Raw genomic sequence first — 20,379 nt, forward strand, 5'->3', positions numbered from 1 at the left:
AATCATATTGAGTTAGTTTCAAACTATAATATTCTTGATATTCCATGTAGTTTCACTAAACTTCTAAGTGTAGAAACTAAAACAGAATTAGACAGAGAATGTGAAAGCTGTGTAAAATGGTTAGTAGATCAAACAGAAATAAATGAATTATATTCCAGACATGGACCAAGTTCAGATTTTATTTTGGTTAGACAAAAATCAATTAACTTTTCAAATTTCAACAATTTTTACAAGTTTCCATTAAATATAAATGAATATAATTACTATTTAAAGAATATTGTTGTTAATGACGATGAAATGAAAAAGATATTTATTGAAACTATCAAGCAGTCTCAATCAAAAACATGGGTTGAACAACGAAAAATAAGGATTTCAGCTATTAGCTAGATTAAGTCATTAATACAAGAATGTCTAACCAAAAGGTTGCTAATATATTGATGTCAAATTCTGTACTTAAAGGTAAAGCATCAATAAATGTGTGTTATGGTTTAATGACTGAAAAAACTGCAGTGGAATTTTACTTAAAAACATATACTGAATGTGATTATATTGAGTGTGGTTTAGTTATTCATACAGAATATCCATGGCTTTGTGCTTTCTCCAGATGGGTTAATTATAAAGAATGGTAAAGTTGATAGAGTCTTGGAAATTATATGTCCTATTTCATGCACAAATACACCTATAGAGACTGATGGAAAATTAAATTTGAGTTATCTGAAATATGACAGTTCTGGTAAAGTAACATTAAAACCAACACATACATATTACCCACAATGTCAATTTTTAATGTTTTGTACAGGTTTTACAAAGTGTGACTTATTTATTTTTAATTATGTTAAACCGCTTCTTATTACTGTTGAAAGAAATAATAATTTTATAAGTTTGGCAATATCAAAAATTGAGCAGTTTTATTTTTCCACTTATTTGACAGAACTCTCATTAAAAAAATAATATGCACATACTTAATAATTAGGTACTTATACATGTAATATTTATATTTCTTAAATTATAATTAAACCTAAACTCATGTATACAAATTGTATAAGTTGTAATATAATAGTTATTTACTAATAGGACAAATGTCAAATATACAACATAATAATAAATAATAATGTATTACAATTTACAGACACAATTTATTTTAATTTCTATATTTAAAAAAAAATTTATTACCTAACTAAAAAAAATACATTTAGGTACCTATGCCAAAAAATTTGTTTTTGCAGTTGAATTATAATTATTTTAATAACATAATAATATAGGTGCATTGATTATTGCTTAATAATTGGGGATTGTAAATTTGTTAAGACACAACATATTTTAATAATATCATCAATATGAGGTAGAAAATCAATTTTTATATTATTTTATATTTTATAAGTTTTTAATTTAGCAAACAAACATTCTATATGTATACGAACACTAACAACTGAATATGTATTAATTATTTCTTCCTCAGTAAATCTCCCATTGTGCAAGATAGGTGGCATTACCAATATAGACTTTTGGTCATCACGTCATAATGTTTTGATACCTGGAAACCCTTTGTCAGCCAAAACAATGTCTCCAAGTTCTAAATTCTTAAGAAACCCACTATCGTTAGTAATATAAGTCACTGCTTCTTCCTCCATAACTCTTTGAGAGGAAACATATACAACCATTTGGTGTAATTCCAACAAGTATTTTTATAGTATAGCATGATTTGTATCTAGAATACATATAAACTCTTTGTTCCACTGACGGTGGTTGCTCAACTTTAAATTCTGTGCAATCAATAATACAGCGACACTCAGGAAAATTAATTTGAAATACTTCAGGTAGAGTTTCTTGGATTGTTTTTTTATTTGGCCAAAATATAAATGCACTGGTTTTTCTTACTAAAATTGTGAGTGTATCAAAAAATATTCTGCTGATTGTGGTACGATGAACATTGAAGAGCACACTGAGTGCTGAAAAAGTTTTACCCAGCTTTAACTTTATAAGAAAAATTAGTAGTTTATTATTATTATTTAAATTACTATTACTAGAAGATTCAGGCATCATTGTTATAAAAGAAGATTAAATACTTTAAAAGATGTTCCAGTTAAATGTTTTAGGGAAGACTCATGCTTAATTGATTCATACCCGTGGAATTTCTGGCAATCAAGACATGAAATTGTATTGTCGGGAATAGGGCCAGATGATTTATCAACAAATATTTTTTTAGAATTAGTAAGCAATTTGTTAGAAGTACTTGCAACAAATGTATTAACTGAATTATTACCCCTTTCAAAAGTGCATTCAAATGAAAAACATTGGACGTCAGAAACATCAAAAGCTACTAATTGAGTTTCAATATCATGGCTACGATTAGTTGATACCACATCTACATTAAATTCTAAATTTAAGTCATTTATTGTCATAGTAAATGGTATGTCAGTATTGCATTTTCTTTGTTTAGCTCTGTAGCGATTATGTCTATCATATTGCTGCATTTCATTAATTTATATCTTCTTATATGTGTTAGGAAATAAAGTTGAAATATAGGCAGGGCTGTTGGGATTTTTAGATGGAATATTTTCAACAAAATGAGCACTGCACACAACGTCATGCATTTTTGATTGCCATGGTGATCCATCAACACTAAGTATAAAAATTTTTATACTAGTTATTTTAAATAAATACACTAAAATCATATACATACTTGATTCGTTTAATACTATTTATCCATTTTGATTTTAATTCTCTTTCATAGCTTCTATTTGGAGAGCTGAATAATTTATGTTCTGTTTGATAGGTATTATGACAATTCACTACACAACACATTTTTTTGCATTTTATTTTTTTATTATTATTCATTATAAATTAATGATTTAAAAAAAACTAAAATTATAAAATTACTAGTAAGCAATGAAAACTAAAAAGTACAAATAACTTTTAGTTACGTATAAGTATAAAAATATTTAGAAAATACTAAATAGCAATGATAATAATATAAAATCATATATAATCATATGTTATATAATATTATATATATGATTATTTTAATCAAAAATTATTATCAAGTAGGTAGTGTACTGTCTTCAATTGTCATAAACATAAATATTGTATTTATTTATTAGCATTCAAATAAAAAAAATCACTGTATCCCATACACGTTAAGTAATAATCCGTTTTAATGTTCCCTCCTATTAGTACAATATTTGTCCACGAAGCGCTATCGTACAGCTTGCACAGCGTCTATAGAGATAAATTAAAAACAAATTGGTCTAAGGAAATATTTACAGTTGAAAAAGTTATTAAGGAAAAATAAGGTTCCCCCCGCAACCTTGTCATAGTTATAAACATATTATAGTTATAGTCATAAGCCCGACTTGCGCGCGACAAACCTGTTTTGGTCCGCCGCCCAGGTACGTTCTTATTCCGCGCGGAGTATTCTACCTATTTTTCGGAATTTTATTAATCACTTGATTCCAATATCTGTGGTACAAAATATGGAGGCTATATCAGTTTAAATACATGGAAGGGTTATAAACATATATTATGTATAATATGTCAATATATATTGACATATGTAATGGTGTTTCGATAATTCCGTTGATCCGTATATTATAAACTATTGATCATTGTGCATTTGTGCCTGTCAATACGTTCACCTGGTTTTTTTGTCTCTGACCGTCACGATGGCAGATTACTTACTTATTAAATGTCCGGTGTGCAGTCGGTGTTTTGTGTTTGATTTTTGTTTTATCCACCACTTTGAGCATAACCATAATATGCATGATTAGTTTACTACGTCAACAAACGTCGTTGAAAAAAGGAAACGGTTCACTACAAATCAAGTAGGTACATATGACTTTTATACTTATTTAAATGCATTAGTGTTTTGTTATTTGTTTGACGTAAATCTTATAGAACATGATTAAGCTGATCGCAGCGGCAATCCCGAAATGCGGGGTAACACATAGTAGCGAATCACTATTGTGGTTCGTGAAAAGTTTTGACTGTAGGGTTGAAAGTGTAGACCAGCTAAATTCGTTCATCGTAGAAAACCTTGCTGGCATTCAATACTACGTCTACGCTAACACTGAAGTATGTAACAATTATAAAAAATATAACACAAATGTAATGGTTAAAAAAAAAATTAATATATACAATAATAAATTGTTTACAGGCACCATCAAGGTATACAAACATAAGAAAGGCTATCGATTACATAGTAGAGGAGAATGAGGAAGAAACAATTTTAGGGGGGGAATTTATAGCATTAAAATCTTTAGCTTCAAAATTCGTCAATAAAACATTCAGTAAAAAATTGGGGAAAAAATTTATTTCAAATCAAATTATATCTACTATTAAATTATTCCAAAATGGTTCGGTACAATGTCACTCAAAATTTATTTCTTTACAAAAACCGTTAGCAATTAATCCCGAAACCTCATATTTAGACCCATTTTTTAAAAACTTTTTTCGACCTCAGCCTCCTCCCCTATGTAATCACTCAATTAAGTTAGATATGTGTACGGTTGTCGCATTAAACCACACCCTCAATGAACATTTAATGTACAATTTGAATGTAAATCCAAAAAAGTGAGTGTAATGGTTCATAGGTAATTTACAAAATTCTTATTTATTTATTTTTTTATTTTTCAGTGATGCAATTAGTACGCTTCTAGAACAGAAGATCTGGCTGGTGAAGACTGAACTGGTGGCGAGGTACGTCGCCAGATTTCAGTCCTCAATTGAAGACATCGTGAAAGGTTCACGTATGGTGGTGAATGCGACGGAGACCATTCAACACCGTATGTTGTGCATGTTGGATTTGAATTTTCAAGGTTTCATATCTGGCCTTGACAACTGGTAGAATTTTTACCATACTGTGGATGATCTGAATGTGACGCATACGGGGTAAGTGTTGAGAACAGTATTCAGATGAAAAATAAGACATTTTTAATTCACTCTTAGAATCAAAAATAAAAATTATGAATTATTGAAAATGTATTCCAAAAGCCAGTTATATCTGTCACACCTCGTACCTTCTTTTACTTTTAATTTTCTAAAAGCCCTTCCAATCACACTGTATGTATTTATATTCCTATTAAAACATTTTTTTTTGTTTTTATTTTACACATTTAATTACATTATTCACATATCTAACTATTTTTTTTCAGCTTAATACACTTTTCAACCATCTTAAAATTGTCATGACCATCTGCCATCATACCTTCACCACTAAGTCTAATTTAAAATTCACCCTCACTACCTTAATAAATCAGCAATACATCATCAGCCATCAGATCCATAACAAAACCATATACACCTCTGAAAATCTTCCAAAAATTAAATCAGCACTTTCAAAACATTATTATGACACCACCGTCCACAGAATCATGAACATCACCAAAGACGAATATTTAGCAACTGCCATGCAGCATAGTGTAAGAAAAACTTTTTATAGTTCACAAATTCAAATAATTTATATAATTGTTTTTTGTCTTCTGTTTCAGTTACCAACAACACTGTGGGAAAACACAAATCCATTACATCATACACCTTCATACATCAACAAAACGTACCTGTTCACCAAATTATTGAAAAAAACTATATTCATCACATCATTTTTAAACACATTAACATTGACAATGAACACCATGACAACAGACATACACACAGAATACACACAAAATTTACAAACTTACAAACAACATTTAGACACACTTCTAACAACCCATCCACCACAAGACACAACGTTAACCTTTGAGGAACTACTGACAATAACAACAAACGATCAACACGAACTACCAACACATAACACTGATTATGCTTTAAAGAAAGAACATTTATGACTCGAAATTGAGAATTCTATGTCTAATATGTCCAAAATAAATTTGATCGTTATGGGTTTACCGTTAAATATACAGGATAAATTAGATAAAGAGGAGATTACAAATACAGACTTATTAATGAATAGAATTATAATGTATGACACAGGGTTTAATAAACAAAAAAGAGAAGACAAAATATATAATATATAATTTAATAGTAACACAATAACACCAATTGGAAAGAGTAATGCAGACAAGAAATATAGTGCGGTATCAAAACCGTTTCATGAAACGTTTCAAAAAACCACGTCTCTAGACTTGTCTGTCTTATCACGTCTCAGCGACTCAGCTTATTATTTTTGTTCAACGGAATAATTATCAAAATTACAACATTTCCTGTAGTTTTCAAAAGCCTCGGGAAAAACCAAAAGTATATTAAGGGAATACGGAGATTTTTACTCAAATTCAGTTTAATTTTGTTCGTTGACGTACGTAACAAAACAAAAATTTAACTGTAGATACATACGATTTTCACCGAATGTTAATTTTTATATTTTCTACACACCTTAAAATTGTTATCAAAATATTTTTAAGCTATTTATAGTTATAAGTAAATTTAGAATATTATTTCTATGTTTTGACTTACAGTATTTCAATTATAATCATGGAAAAACGTTTAAAGAACAACATCTACATAGATAATCTAAAAAAATATTATATTCGGGACGTTATTCTGGGTGTTTTCTTATACAAATTGTGAATTATTACTCATATATTTTATTAATTATAATAATTATAAATGCATAATATACGTAGTGTACTAGTGTAGTGATATATTATCAATAATTATTATATTATCAATATACTTATATACCCAAGACATTTAATTAATCTACAACCGTCACTACAATTTACCGCTCTCGCTTTTTTTTCCATCCGATCTATCTAATAATGCGATAATATTTCATAAAAGTGATCTGAATTTGTTAGTATGTCTATTTGATATCGGTCAGTCCACATTTTAAGATTCCAAATAAATCCCGAATAATCAACGTTTGAAAATTCCGAAATTACAAAATATTCAAGCTAAATTTATAGATGTTGGGGGGTCGAGATTGGAAAAAATGTACTGACCAATCTCAAGTAGACATAATAACGAATGCAAATCAGTTTTAAAAAGTATTATCGCATTACTAGATAAATCAGTATGATGGAATAAAAATTGAATGTTTGGGCTAAAATAACCGTTTAATATTATATAATTAAAAATTATAGTATTTCGTCAGAAATGTTTTTTTCCCAGCCAGCCCACAACGTGCCACAAAAAACTTCGTTTCAAAATAATGAATTTAGTTAAAAAAATGTTAATACTAATCAAATCTGTTTAGGAGATTTATTTGCGTCTAAATATGTCAATTAAACGTTCGTTAGTAGATAGAGACGATAGAGCAAATTTCGTTATTGAAGTCGGCCGCCATTTACAAAGCAGGCAATGTTTACAAAATAATATTACCACAGTAGGTATATATGTATAGATAAATATATATGTATATAAAACAATGTAAAATAAATGTAAAAATTGCCTGCTTTAAAAAATGGCGGCCGATTTCAACATTGGTCACTGTAGTATAAAGACGGCTATCTAGTTGTAGTAAATATCTACGCGCCCACCACTTGAAAAATACGCAAAATATATATTTTTACTTTCTTAACATAATCGTAGTTGTGTGCTTAATTATAAAAAAAGCCGATAATACCACAAACATTGTTTAAGCAATAGGTATAAGACAATATAATTTTTACATCATCCTTAGAAAATATGGGTAAATATTTTACTGTAGGCGGCATTACCCAGTATTAGTTTTTTTTATTAATTGCATATTAAATAACTTTTGACAAAGATATTAATGATTTGGTAAGTATTAAAATAAAGTACATACAATTTGCAAAAAAATTATCTAAGTGGAGGAAGTAATAATTAAAAAAATAAAATATTTAGAGCTTAAATTGTGAAGTACATCGAAGACGTGATAAACCGAAAAATGTAAATAAATAGGTAATTGAAAACAAGTGATAATTGCTTGGTGATAGATAATATGATAAAATTAATATCGTATATTTTGAAATACGACAGTGCAGCAGACAAACCTTTAATAAATATTCATTACGAGTAATCATAGTGGGCGGCATTAACCGATAAGTGGCCATCGCCTCACTTCCCCTACTACAATAGGCACAAATAGGGGCCCCCGGCTTAACCCTCCTAGAATGTCTATAGCTCCTTCCCTTCCCTCAAAAAAAAAACTAATGATTTCACTACTATAATTTAAAAGCATCATAAGAGTATCAAGTAAAGACCTGAGGTACCCCAAATTTCAAAACATATTTACGCATATGGTTACTACACTAAATTGTAACTGCCGAACACAAAATTGCGGTCTTGTGTGTTTGTAAGATGGTGACAACATATTATATGTGGATGTCGTCTTAACGCGTATAGAAATTATCACTAATTGTTTTCTTAAATTCTTTAAACTCAGGCTATATAAAGCGACGTAAATGATCAATGAACTTTATACCTATTGTTTATATTTGCTCTATTTCAATACCTATAATATAATAAGGCTAAATAATCAGCGTGCAATCGTACAAACGGTATGTATAAATAACATCATTAATATATGTAATCAATGTATGGTGAACTTTAATCTCATTGACGATGATGATGGTTACAATGTCACATAGCTATATTATAATACAAACGAACAAACGTGACGCGTAGCTTAAGACCTCTTACCATTATAATATAAATTTTATATAAATACACAGGGTGATCCATTAAACATAAGACACTGATTATTAATTCAGAAAATGCTAACGTTTTTAAAAATGTTACACAAAAGAACATTTTTGGAAAAATACGATCTTTTTATCCTAATAATTTGTAAAGATTTTTACTTTTTCGAATGACAGCAATATACATTTTTAATTTCATATTCCGAAGCAGAATATTATTCAGTGTATTTCGATATCTAAAAATTGAATTTCGGACAAGTATAATAGTTTATTATAGTTGTTATAATTAGGTACCTATAGCCTATAGCTTATATGAACGGATTGTTGAATCCACATTTTCGCGGGTATACTCTTGCAGTTTTTACTCCACTTTGATCGTCTAAATCAGGGATTCTCAAACTTTTATAAACACTGTACCCCTTTTTATCAATATATTTTTTTGGGTACCCCTTCTTAGTTACTAAACTAAAATATGTATAAAAAAATTTAAAGTCTTACATACGTTATTATATATTAAGATTAAGTTATTAAATACTAATATAGAAAAAAATATTAAAAACTATAAGCGTTCATTTTCAAAGAAATTAGTGAGATGGGTGAGCTTGTTTCTGTTGGCACATTTTAATATTTTATCAATAATGGGTTCTAATTTAATTAAATACAATCTTAAATTATATTTACATTTAACATAAGTTAAGCTTGAAAAACCTCTTTCACATAAATAAGTGGTGGAAAATACGGTATCGTTTTAATTTAAAATTCACAAATGTTACCTTGGATTTTAGAATATTTTTCTCTATTTTAATTTAAAGGTTTGATGGCCAGACTTGTACCCCTCAAAATATTTCGAGTACCCTCGAGGGGTACGCGTACCACAGTTTGAGAAACACTGTTTAGACTCTAAACTTTTCTAATTCTGCTTTATTTTATTTTATGCAATTGGACATATTTTTTTCTGTGAATAAAGAATTATATTGTGATTATTATTATTATTATTATTATTATTATTATCATTATATTATTTTCAAATTCTTAAGATTTGTTGTACTATTTAAAGCGTGTTACTTAGGTAGGTAGTGATACAAATTTATGTTTTTCAAATGAGAACTCCTGTTTTTACTTTATGTTATTTAGTGTATATTTCCTTTGAAAATGTTGACGTAGGTATCTAATTCAAAACTCGAACAATTAGTTTTTTAGATATTTGACTTTGTGTAGGTACTAACGATATTAGGTCCATATCAGTGGCGTAATTACGGGGGGGGGGGGATTTGGGTGTCGTATCCCCCCCATGACCTTTTTTTTTAAGACTGGTTAACTACGTTTACCTATGTACTTCTTTATCTAATAATATATTTTTTTTATTATTGATATCAAATGCCTCGGCTAGCTGGCAGTTGTCCGAAAAATGATAATAGTGATAAGAGTATTATTTTTTCGTGGATCGACGACGCTCGATGATTATCAGATTATTTATCTAGATTAAAGACTATCGTCCCATTGAAGTATTGAACAAAAAATAACTTAATAATGATTTGTACACTTAATTGGAATTTTCATAGTGACTTTCCTAGTTTCGTCATTATTCGGTAATCGAACATCGGTTATAAGTTACAGTTACAATCAGCAATCAGCAATCGGCATTCGACTTTTATAGTTTTATAATTCATAATTTGATATTGTGATATAGGTACTGATATCCCCCCCCCCCCCACAAAAATGACCAAATTACGCCACTGGTCCATATAATAATAATGGGCTTGGAAAATTGGAAGTTTAGATCACCACGCAGAATACTCCTAGGATGGATAAAAAGTGTCAATAATTTGAAAACATGGTCTTTAAATATCAAAATCCAGAATTTGAATAATATTAATGTATTATTTAATGAAAAAAGGAGGATAAGCAATCACCTTGTATATATGGACATTTTTTTTTTATCAAATATTGATTGCACCTTCTGAATAACATAATATACCTAGGTGGCTATGTTCTGAAGTTCACATATAATAATCATCATAATATTGTTGACTCTAACCGTTAAGAATTCTATATAGCATGTTTTATATACGATAATATACAATATTGAATATTGAATATACAGTGTAGGTACAGTTAATTATTAATCAGTGTCGTTGATTTATTATATTATTAAAATCTTATAGTTTTATATAGCTTATAGGTCTAGTTCTCTTGACGAATTGTGATTATATTTTAGCGACATTTGTCTTAATCTATTATAGATAAGTGATATGTATACAGTGGTAAAAAGAAGATAATTGAAAAAAAACTATAGGTAGGTACTGAAAAAATATTCAAAATTTACATCTTGAATACTATTCAATATAACTGACATTCCAATTAAATAACACACTGTATAATGTATATTATTATTATTATTATTATTAAATATTATTATTATCAATTAATGTCAACAAAATAATAATCATAATGATTTGACATTTTAATAATTTAATAGCTACCTAGCCGGCGAGTAGAACGGACCGAAAAACGTTTTTGCGGTATACCTACAATTTACATTATCTGTCCCAGAAATAAAATCTATTAATATTGTACTTATTTATCGTAGATGAGTTTTATTGTTTTACCTTTTATATTTTATAGTCGGTTTTTACGATTTATAAAGAAAACATGAAGTTGACGGCCGCGGTGACGTTTTCCCAGGTGAGGTGTATTCTTATTTTTTATAATATTTACTTCCTACTACGGCAAGACTGCTGATACCTAATGGCTAATAGTAACTTTTGGCTATTTCAAGTCGAAGAGGTACCTACCTACCTTTGAGAGAGGGAGGGGCAAGTCTCCTTAACTTCGGGTGTAAATATACGACCTGTTATTTCATTTTATAAAATAATTATGCCATACACCAGTCGGACATAGAAATCTTATTTAATAATTTGTATAATGTTTTTAATTTATTATAAGAAACTATTATTGCGTTTGAATGTTTTTCATGGACTTTTGGATTTATTTCTCAGTAAACTAGAAATTAGTTTCAAGACACTACGAAAATAATATTACAACTTTATAGTGCACATTTTTCAAGCCCGGATTATGGATCAATTTGGCCCCGGGACACCATACACTTAGTTGGCCCCTTTCAACTTTAACTCCAAAATAATTGTATCATTACATATTGTTATATTAATGATTTTATATTATTATATAATTTTTTACTATACAAAAAATATACAGGGTGTATCTTATGTCATTATACGCGGGTTTTATTTTAACAATTTATTATGGATCGATGATATGGAATTTCGTTAAAACAAAAAAAGACATGTTTCTTTATTTTTAACGGGCTATTTTTTTTATAACAATTTTAAACACGCAGTTGTACCAATAACAAATTTGACTTTATTTTTTCAAATGGTAACTATTATATTTTTTATTAAATTTTAGTAAAACTTTTTTTCTGAACATTTTGACAGTCAAATGACCATTTTTGCTACGCTAGGTTATTCACGATGGTCCTCCAAAGTTTAGTATAATATGCATTAATACTGAAATACTTTATTTACAAGAGCTAAATAATTTTTTCTTATAACTACCTTTTTATATACTTAAATAGTTAAATCGGTAATCTAAAATGCTCAAAAATAAAAAAAAAAAAACGAAATTGTTGACAAACATAGTTCATCATTTATAGTTATTTTTCGTGATATAAAATTGAAAACAATTTATTATTACAATTATTAATAATAATTTACCTACTATAGGTACCTACAATAATTTTTTTTTTGAAATCTGTATTGGACGCGTTAAAAGAATATACTTTGGATTAAGATGGGCCCCGGGACCGTGCCCCCCTTGCACCCTCCCTTAATCCAGACTTGAAATTTTTGCATATTCGGTGATTTGTTATTTCTAATACAATAGTATTTTATAATTTTTTTAATTTTAATAGTATAACAGCTATAAAGGCATACCTACCTACATATAATTGATTTAACTAATCTAAAAATATTACTCTGATCTTTTATAATATTTAAAGTTTTATAAAAAATGTTTGTGTAAAGAAAAAAATTAGGGCAATTTTTAACTTTTTTAAGACTATAAATGCATATATTATATTATTTAGTACTTTTCATAAATTTAAAAGTTCCGATCCCTAAACTTATCAGTATCATAAAACAATAAGCTATACTTATGCAACGCCCTTAACAACCATATTCTTATAATATATAATATATGATATTATGGTACCGCAGAGTTATAACTCGATCTAAACCCTTTAAATATACTTTCCTTACTAATCATCAATTGTGTTGCATTTGTTCGTAGTATTTTGTACGCAAGTATATTTTAATAATTTGTTTTAGATCTGTGCGTTGTACGTGTTACTTGGATGCAGTCCAGCGTCGACTGCACCATTTATAATAGGCGCAATGCAAACGACCATCAAACCATATTCCGAATACAATAAAATCATGTGAGTGGAAACGTCGAATTTTTTTCCAGTCACTCTTCGATGTAAATACGAAAAACGATAATAATTATTTTTATTTGTTCGATATTCAAAATCGATAGACCGTTTAAATACCATGATGTACACGAACCGCGGGAAACTCTCGACGAGAGAATTGAGGAGAATGTTTCTGCAAAGACATCGGATACAACAACTGTTATTGGTATAATAAACGATGACAACACGGCCATCGACTACGGTTACAGCCGGTCAAAGCAGAAGGACTTCAAATACGATCAGTTCCAATCATTTTTGGAAGCTTTGACTTCTGCTAATAGTAAATTTAAAGCGATGTCGGTGACGACAGAACAACCATTCGGGGAAGAACTTACCACTAACTCGTTCAACGACTTAGTCATGTGAGTGAACACAATTATTTACATAACTAGGTAGGACGATTCGCCAACCATGCTCACTCTCATTTTTCCTTTTAATTTTATTTATTTATATAAATTCTGGCTTTTAGAATTTTTAGATAAAGATACCTATACTTTTACCGACTATATACCTACATATAATATTGATCATATTTAAAATTTAAATACTTACATTTTTAGTACTCTTTAAGAAGTGTCGTGTGACGATAATGATAAAAAAATATTCTTTTCAAATAGTACCAAATTTTTTTACTTTTGATTGTTAAACAGATGATTTCAACGAGTTATTTCTGAATAAATTAACTTATTACACTAATAGGATTAAGAATCAGGTAGGTCCACGATAATAATAGGTTTAGAAGGCTATGATGATTTGAAAATTATGTAGTACCTATAATTAATATCATAAAATATCCATTAACACTTTGAAATTCGTAAAAAAATTCTTAATATAACAAATACTAGATTAAACATTACCACGGACTAAGATAAATCTATCTTAGTCCGTGAATATTACTTACATATATATATTTATTTTATATTTTTGTATAACAATTTTTAAGGATATTGTACTTATAGTAATTTATTGTGGTAGGTAATTTTATACTTCAATAACTCAAATACGACTCATTATAATTTTTATTTAGATACATAAAAATGCAAAAAAAATCATCTGTTTAAGGCTTAACACTTTGGATTAAAAAGAGTGATCCTCGTATGATAAAACGAAGGTTGGAATCGCCACAGGACACTGTTTCCATAATTAAGGAGTTATTATAAATTATATAATAATATTGGAAAATATGATCCTTAACTCAACTTTAAACACACAAAAATCAAAATTTGTATGAACTTATGACTAAGAGAAAAACGAGGGTTAGCAATAAACATATTTGGTAAATCATCATGTATAGGTGTTGTTTAATATTTAGTAGTATAAACGGTAAGTACACAATATAGTATCCAGTTGAGTGAGCCACTCGCCGTTTTATGTCTTCAATAGCTGAGTAGGTATAGTACTACTTCTTTTTTACTTTTAAATATTTCATAATTTTTTTTCACCACCATTGTTATTATATACTTACCATACATTCTTACCGGCCTCATTAAAATTTGTATACAACAGCCTATAATAGGATTTAAAAAAATAATAAGTAAATTAAAATCACGATTTATGTTTATTAAATTCAAAAAAATAAGTATTTATTCACAAAAAAAAACATATTATTACTCTTAATACTATTTAAAAAAATATAAAAGCTATAAATAATACCTATTATAGGTATATAACATTAAAACATTTTCAAATAACAAGTGTCAGTTTTTTTTTGTATACCTGATGATCTATTTATCGTAAGACACTCATTATTTCAAAAACTATTAATGTTTTGAAAATATTTTTTTACCTAATTTTAAAATACCTATAAAAAATAATTTTACTAATAAGTAATAACCAAGGTATATTTTACTATTTTTAATTTTTTCACTTTAATTAATTACAACATTAATTTTTATTTCCTTATTATAAAGGAGAATATTTTTTGGAGTATTTTGATATTGTAAAATTGAATTTTGAAATATATGGTATATTTACTACATATAGTTGTCCGACATTTGATTCTTATAGATGGAAACACTACAAATAATATTCTGCTTCGGAATATGAGTTTAAAAAGGATGTTATCATTTAAAACAGTAATTAACTTAAAAATTATAAAGATAAAATATTGAGACAATATAAAATTGTTTAAAAGATTTCCAAAACCGTTACTGTTTTCTGAAATACTTAATAATTGTTTAACTATAATAAATTAACTCGTATCTAGATATTGATAATGGTCCTCGATTTTTTGGGCACAAATTTGTGTTTTACCTTAAAAAATAAAATATAATAATAAAATGCATTTTTTAAATTATTATTCAATATTACATAATAATATGATAGATAACAACTATACAGACGAGAAAATATATTGTAACACCGAAAGTTGTGGAAAATCCCAAGTTGACCTATATGTACTTTTTACTCACTTTTTCACAGTCTTTACCTGTATTTATAAGGATTATATTCATTTTTTAATTAATTCTCCAAGAAAATTATTGAAGTAGCCAATAAATGATAAACATTTTTATAAAATTATCCATTCGGTACATGTAATTATTATTTGGATTATATATCCAAGTGCCTGTTATATTAACAAATTAAAAAAATATATTTTATATCTCTTGTAACGCGCAAGGTAGTGGCCACCTATTATCATGGGATACCCGCGTGGGTTAGGTACATAATAGTTACTGCGACAGGCAAAAATAACCAGCTAATAACTAATAAGTAATAAATTTGTCTTGGACAATATGATACATTATAATTTATAGAATCCAAGTTACTTGGGCTTACTTGATCTTATACAATCTTATAATTTATATAATATTATGTCCATTACCTATAGAATATTATGTAGATATAATAAAATTGTATTGTGTTATTTGTGTGAACAAAATAGAACTGAAATGCTACAGATGGAGCACCCAAAAACATTCAATAAGACTAAATGGCTGTATCCCAGGGCTGAATTGGCTATTACTCTTCTTAATACGTCATATATTGTAATTAATTCAACGACAACAATGTTACCGACACCATATACCACGCTGCCGAATGTGACGACAACCATGAGGCCGCCGACAAAGCCTACCACTACGGCGATACCGACAACAGCATATACTACGACACAAATGCCGATCAGTACGACTACGCAAAGGCCGAAACCGAATAAATTTACATGCACTTTATGTGTTATTATCATTGTAAATGAATAAAATATAATATGGGAAATGTACACAATGTATCTATGACATAATAATGTTATGCACCTACAACTATTATTATAAAAAAATATTTTTTCTTTCATTATCTACTTGTTATAATATAATACCTATTTTAGTAGCGCATTTGATTCATCTTCTAGGGGGTTTGGGGAGCAATATCCTTTTGGTCAAAAAGGTCTATACTTATAAGACCAACAATAAATTATTATTTATAGATAATTTATGATGTCTAAAGCGGCTTTCCTCCCCCCCTATAACGACGCGCCTGACCTATTTAGGTATAAAAGATCATAATTTATTCCGTTGTAATTAAAATATAAGTAGTATGTACCTACCTATTATGTACATACATCTGTATTCTATAATCTATATAGTAGGTATGTAGGTAACTACTACATACGTCATACGAGCACACGTGACACGTCTATATAGTAAGGCTGGGCATTATAACGAGTTAAAAGTTAAAATTAAGTAAAAACGTTAAGTTAATTAACCAGTTACTTTGTTTTTCAAATTAGCTTTTAAGTTACTTTTTTTCAAGATTAACGTGTTAACTTCAAGTTAATTTTATTTCAAAAATATCTAAATTAAGTTAATTTTCGTCCGAAGAATAATGCAAATTTTTTAATGTGTTTTTACTTTGATGTATCATTTTAAATTTCCCAGTATTTTTTTTAACGTAAAGAAAAACTATCTTATAAACCATATTATGTGTCTGGAATTTTTTATTTTTGCAAATTAGCAAATTTAAAGGTCTATTTACACATAACCGTTCCGTGTCCGACGTTTAAAGATTGTTTACTCGTTATGAAATGGGCAAGTTTATACATGTCCGTACCGTGTCCGTTCCGTATCCGCTTTCTTCAGATACTATTTCGAATACCTAATTTTGAAGATAACATTTTTTTATACAATGATACAATTTTGTTTAGATTATTGGTTATAGAAAATAAATAATAGGTACCTTGGTACCTACTTATGTTTCATTATTCCATGCACGGAATGTATTTTATAACGTAAATATAGGTAATTACTAATTATTATAATAATATGTATTACATTCAAAATTCAATAAATCAAGTTAAATGGCAATGCGTTTTTTATTCAAAACAAATCGTATCAATTCAAATATTAATCCATACAATTGAATTAATAATATAGGTATATTATTTTAAATAATATTATTAATTAAATAATTATTGTACACTATTTTAAATTAGTTTACTTTATAGTTATTAGTTATTAATATCAAAGTATATAAATGTATGTAAATCAAACAAAATACAATTAATTAAATTTTTTCATTTTGCCACGGCACTGAACCAGATGAGGAATTAAAAAAATTGTTGTATAGTTCTCTAGTTGCAAATGCTGCTCGCCCAGCACCACCTCCTTGCATAGGTATATCATTCAATGTTATGTTTGAAGTTAGATCATTCATATTTTGAACATTTTCAGTGACACTATTATTATATTTTTTTATGAAATTATGAAGAACACATGTTGATAAAATAATATAATCTACATTTTCTGGCTTCGATTGTATCCTCCTGTTATAAACACGAAACTTTTGTGCTAAAATCCCAAAGCAATTTTCCACTACTTTGCGAGTTCTACAAAGACGATAATTGTAGATTCGTTTTAACGAACCATCTAATTACTTCCCTGGATATGGTCGCATCAAGTACGTTTTCAGAGGAAACGCTTCGTCTCCTAATATAACGTATGGAGCAGAAAATATGGTGGTTCCAGGTAAAAATTCATCTTTTGGAATATTTAACGAATCATTTTCTAACGATTTTCCCAAGTTAGAGTGTGCTAATATTCCGCCATCACTGTTTTTTCCATAAGCGCTCACGTCTACGGCTATAAAATTGTACTGTGTAGTGATGGGCGCAACCGACTAGTTTTAACTATCGATTGTCTATCGATAGTTTCAAAAACTACCGAATGATTTCTCAATTGAATAGATATTATTATTCATCGATTGTTTTTAAAAATTATCGAGTAATTCACTCGATAGTTTTCTTTCAGTAGTTGCATACGTCTAGTACCAACTAGTTTTGACTATCGAGTTAAAAAAAAACAATCGAGTGATTTTTCGGTATTTTCGACTGAATTTACTCGATAATAATTTGGGATAGACAATTTAAAAGCAAAAATATAAAAAATTAAATAACCAGCCTTGATACTCGATAGTCGAATCTCGAATGACAACATTGACAACATCATGGATAAATAGTTAATAATACATAACCTTACCTAAAAAGTAAAAATTTTGATAGTTCGATTAGTTTTCAATAGTTCGATAGTTTTTCGATAGTTCGATAGTTTTATAAGACAACCGGGTAATTAGATAGTTTAAACTATCAAGTACTTCGATAGTTTTCACTCGGTTGTGCCCATCACTAGTACTGTGCATCAACTAATGCAAGTAACACGACAGAAAATGTTTTTTTATAGTTAAAAAAATTTGAACCACTATTTGGAGGTGCTTGAATAGTAACGTGTTTTCCGTCCAACGCAACTATACAATTCGGAAAATTCCAATTGGTCCAAAAATCATTTGCAATTTGTTTCCATCTTTCTTCTGTGGGTTGTGGCATTACTTCTGACATTAAATTTGTTACTATACTTTTACAAGTTTCAATTACAATTGTATAAACAGTTGTTTGACCTAGACGATAACTAAATGAAATTGTCTTAAAGGAATCTCCCGTAGCCAAAAATCTGGAACATCAAATATACCTATAACTTTTTAATTACATAAAAATTATAAGAAAATTATAAAATTACATAATAATTTTTAATAGTAAGTTTTAGTTTATAAATGTTATGATTTAAATTCAATTGTAAATATATGAATAAATACGTAATAAAACTATTTTCTTTATGATATTATTGATGTGTAAAATATAAAATAACGTAATAAGTAAGGCCCGGAATCATGTGTAAGTACTAAAAACATACAAAATTTGTATGTATTTATACATCGGTTATCATTCAAATATGCACCTACATATGCAAAAAATATACAAAATAAAACTATGTATTCCGGATCTATTGACTATAATTCAAACTTGTAGCTTATTTAGCTACTCTTTGTGCTGTTAAAAAAAACATGCAAATGCATATAAATCCGGGCCCTAGTAATAAACATGTAGTATTATCTATTTTGAACTTGATATTATTATAATGAAATACACTAGTTGTTTTATTATTATAGTATTAATATGTAATTATAGGAAACATTTGCAAAACTCGTTGGAACAATATCCGAGATAATTACCGAAAATCCATAAAAAAAAAAACAACAAGTGGGCAAGCCGCTAAAAAAGTGAAAAAATATAAATTTGATGACCAGCTACAATTCCTAAAACCACATCTACAAGAAAGGGACACTTTGGGAAACATAGAAGATGTAGTTGACAATGAAGACAACGTAGACATTTTCAATGACGACGTGAACGAAAATGAAAATGAAAACGAAAACGATAATGAAAACGCTGCAGTTCAAATTGACGAGAGCATCAACGATATAGACGGTGAGCAATTTCAAAATGTTGAACAAACCCGGTCGTCTAAGCCAGTTCGAAAATCGATCCAAAAACGTTTAATAATTAAAACACCAGATTCGGCTTCAACCACGTTGATGAAATATATTGTGCAAAAAAAGGAAAATAATATGTTCAATGTCACTCAAAATAATCCAGTTGATGCTTTTTTGGCAGGCCTCTCACCAACACTTAGACATTCACACCGTATTATTTAAACTTAGTGAAATCCAAAATATTTTCAATAGTCCAAGAGTGTGAAATGAAAATGATCTTAGACGAAGAACAGAAAAAAAAATCACATACAGTGCCGTATTTTACTGTACCACCGCCAACATATTATCAGCAATTAAACCAAAATATTATTCCAAATGCAGCTCAAAAAAACCAATACGTACAAGAACCAAGAGACATGACATCCACATCACACTACCTGCCCTCACCACCATCTCCACAATTTTCTAAAAAAAATGCTCAAAACCATGCCTATGCTCAAGTGCCAACAAATACTGTAATATCACCAAATA

General features: G+C 28.5%; 2 protein-coding genes across 4 annotated transcripts; both read left to right on the forward strand.

Moving 5' to 3' along the window:
* Positions 1-3,205: 3,205 nt before the first annotated feature.
* Positions 3,206-6,357, forward strand: LOC107884620. Of its 2 annotated transcripts, XM_016807119.2 has the most exons (4): positions 3,206-4,071; positions 4,154-4,887; positions 5,151-5,417; positions 5,487-6,357. In XM_016807119.2, exons 3-4 carry the CDS (start codon positions 5,184-5,186, stop codon positions 5,823-5,825), a joined length of 573 nt encoding a protein of 190 aa, XP_016662608.2. In that variant the 5' UTR covers positions 3,206-4,071; positions 4,154-4,887; positions 5,151-5,183; the 3' UTR covers positions 5,826-6,357. The 2 variants fall into 2 exon arrangements, with proteins under 2 accessions (XP_016662608.2, XP_029347580.1); XM_029491720.1 differs by having other exon boundaries at positions 3,206-4,887; positions 5,151-6,357.
* A 4,718-nt stretch (positions 6,358-11,075) lies between these two features.
* Positions 11,076-16,416, forward strand: LOC100159913 (uncharacterized protein). Of its 2 annotated transcripts, XM_016807117.2 has the most exons (5): positions 11,092-11,122; positions 11,226-11,285; positions 12,947-13,056; positions 13,155-13,451; positions 15,974-16,416. In XM_016807117.2, exons 2-5 carry the CDS (start codon positions 11,253-11,255, stop codon positions 16,287-16,289), a joined length of 756 nt encoding a protein of 251 aa, XP_016662606.1. In that variant the 5' UTR covers positions 11,092-11,122; positions 11,226-11,252; the 3' UTR covers positions 16,290-16,416. The 2 variants fall into 2 exon arrangements, with proteins under 2 accessions (NP_001155417.1, XP_016662606.1); NM_001161945.2 differs by having other exon boundaries at positions 11,076-11,285.
* The last annotated feature ends 3,963 nt before the right edge of the window (positions 16,417-20,379 follow it).

The sequence above is a fragment of the Acyrthosiphon pisum genome, chromosome A3 (genome assembly GCF_005508785.2).
Source record: "Acyrthosiphon pisum isolate AL4f chromosome A3, pea_aphid_22Mar2018_4r6ur, whole genome shotgun sequence".
In the NCBI taxonomy this organism is placed as follows: Eukaryota; Metazoa; Arthropoda; class Insecta; order Hemiptera; family Aphididae; genus Acyrthosiphon; species Acyrthosiphon pisum.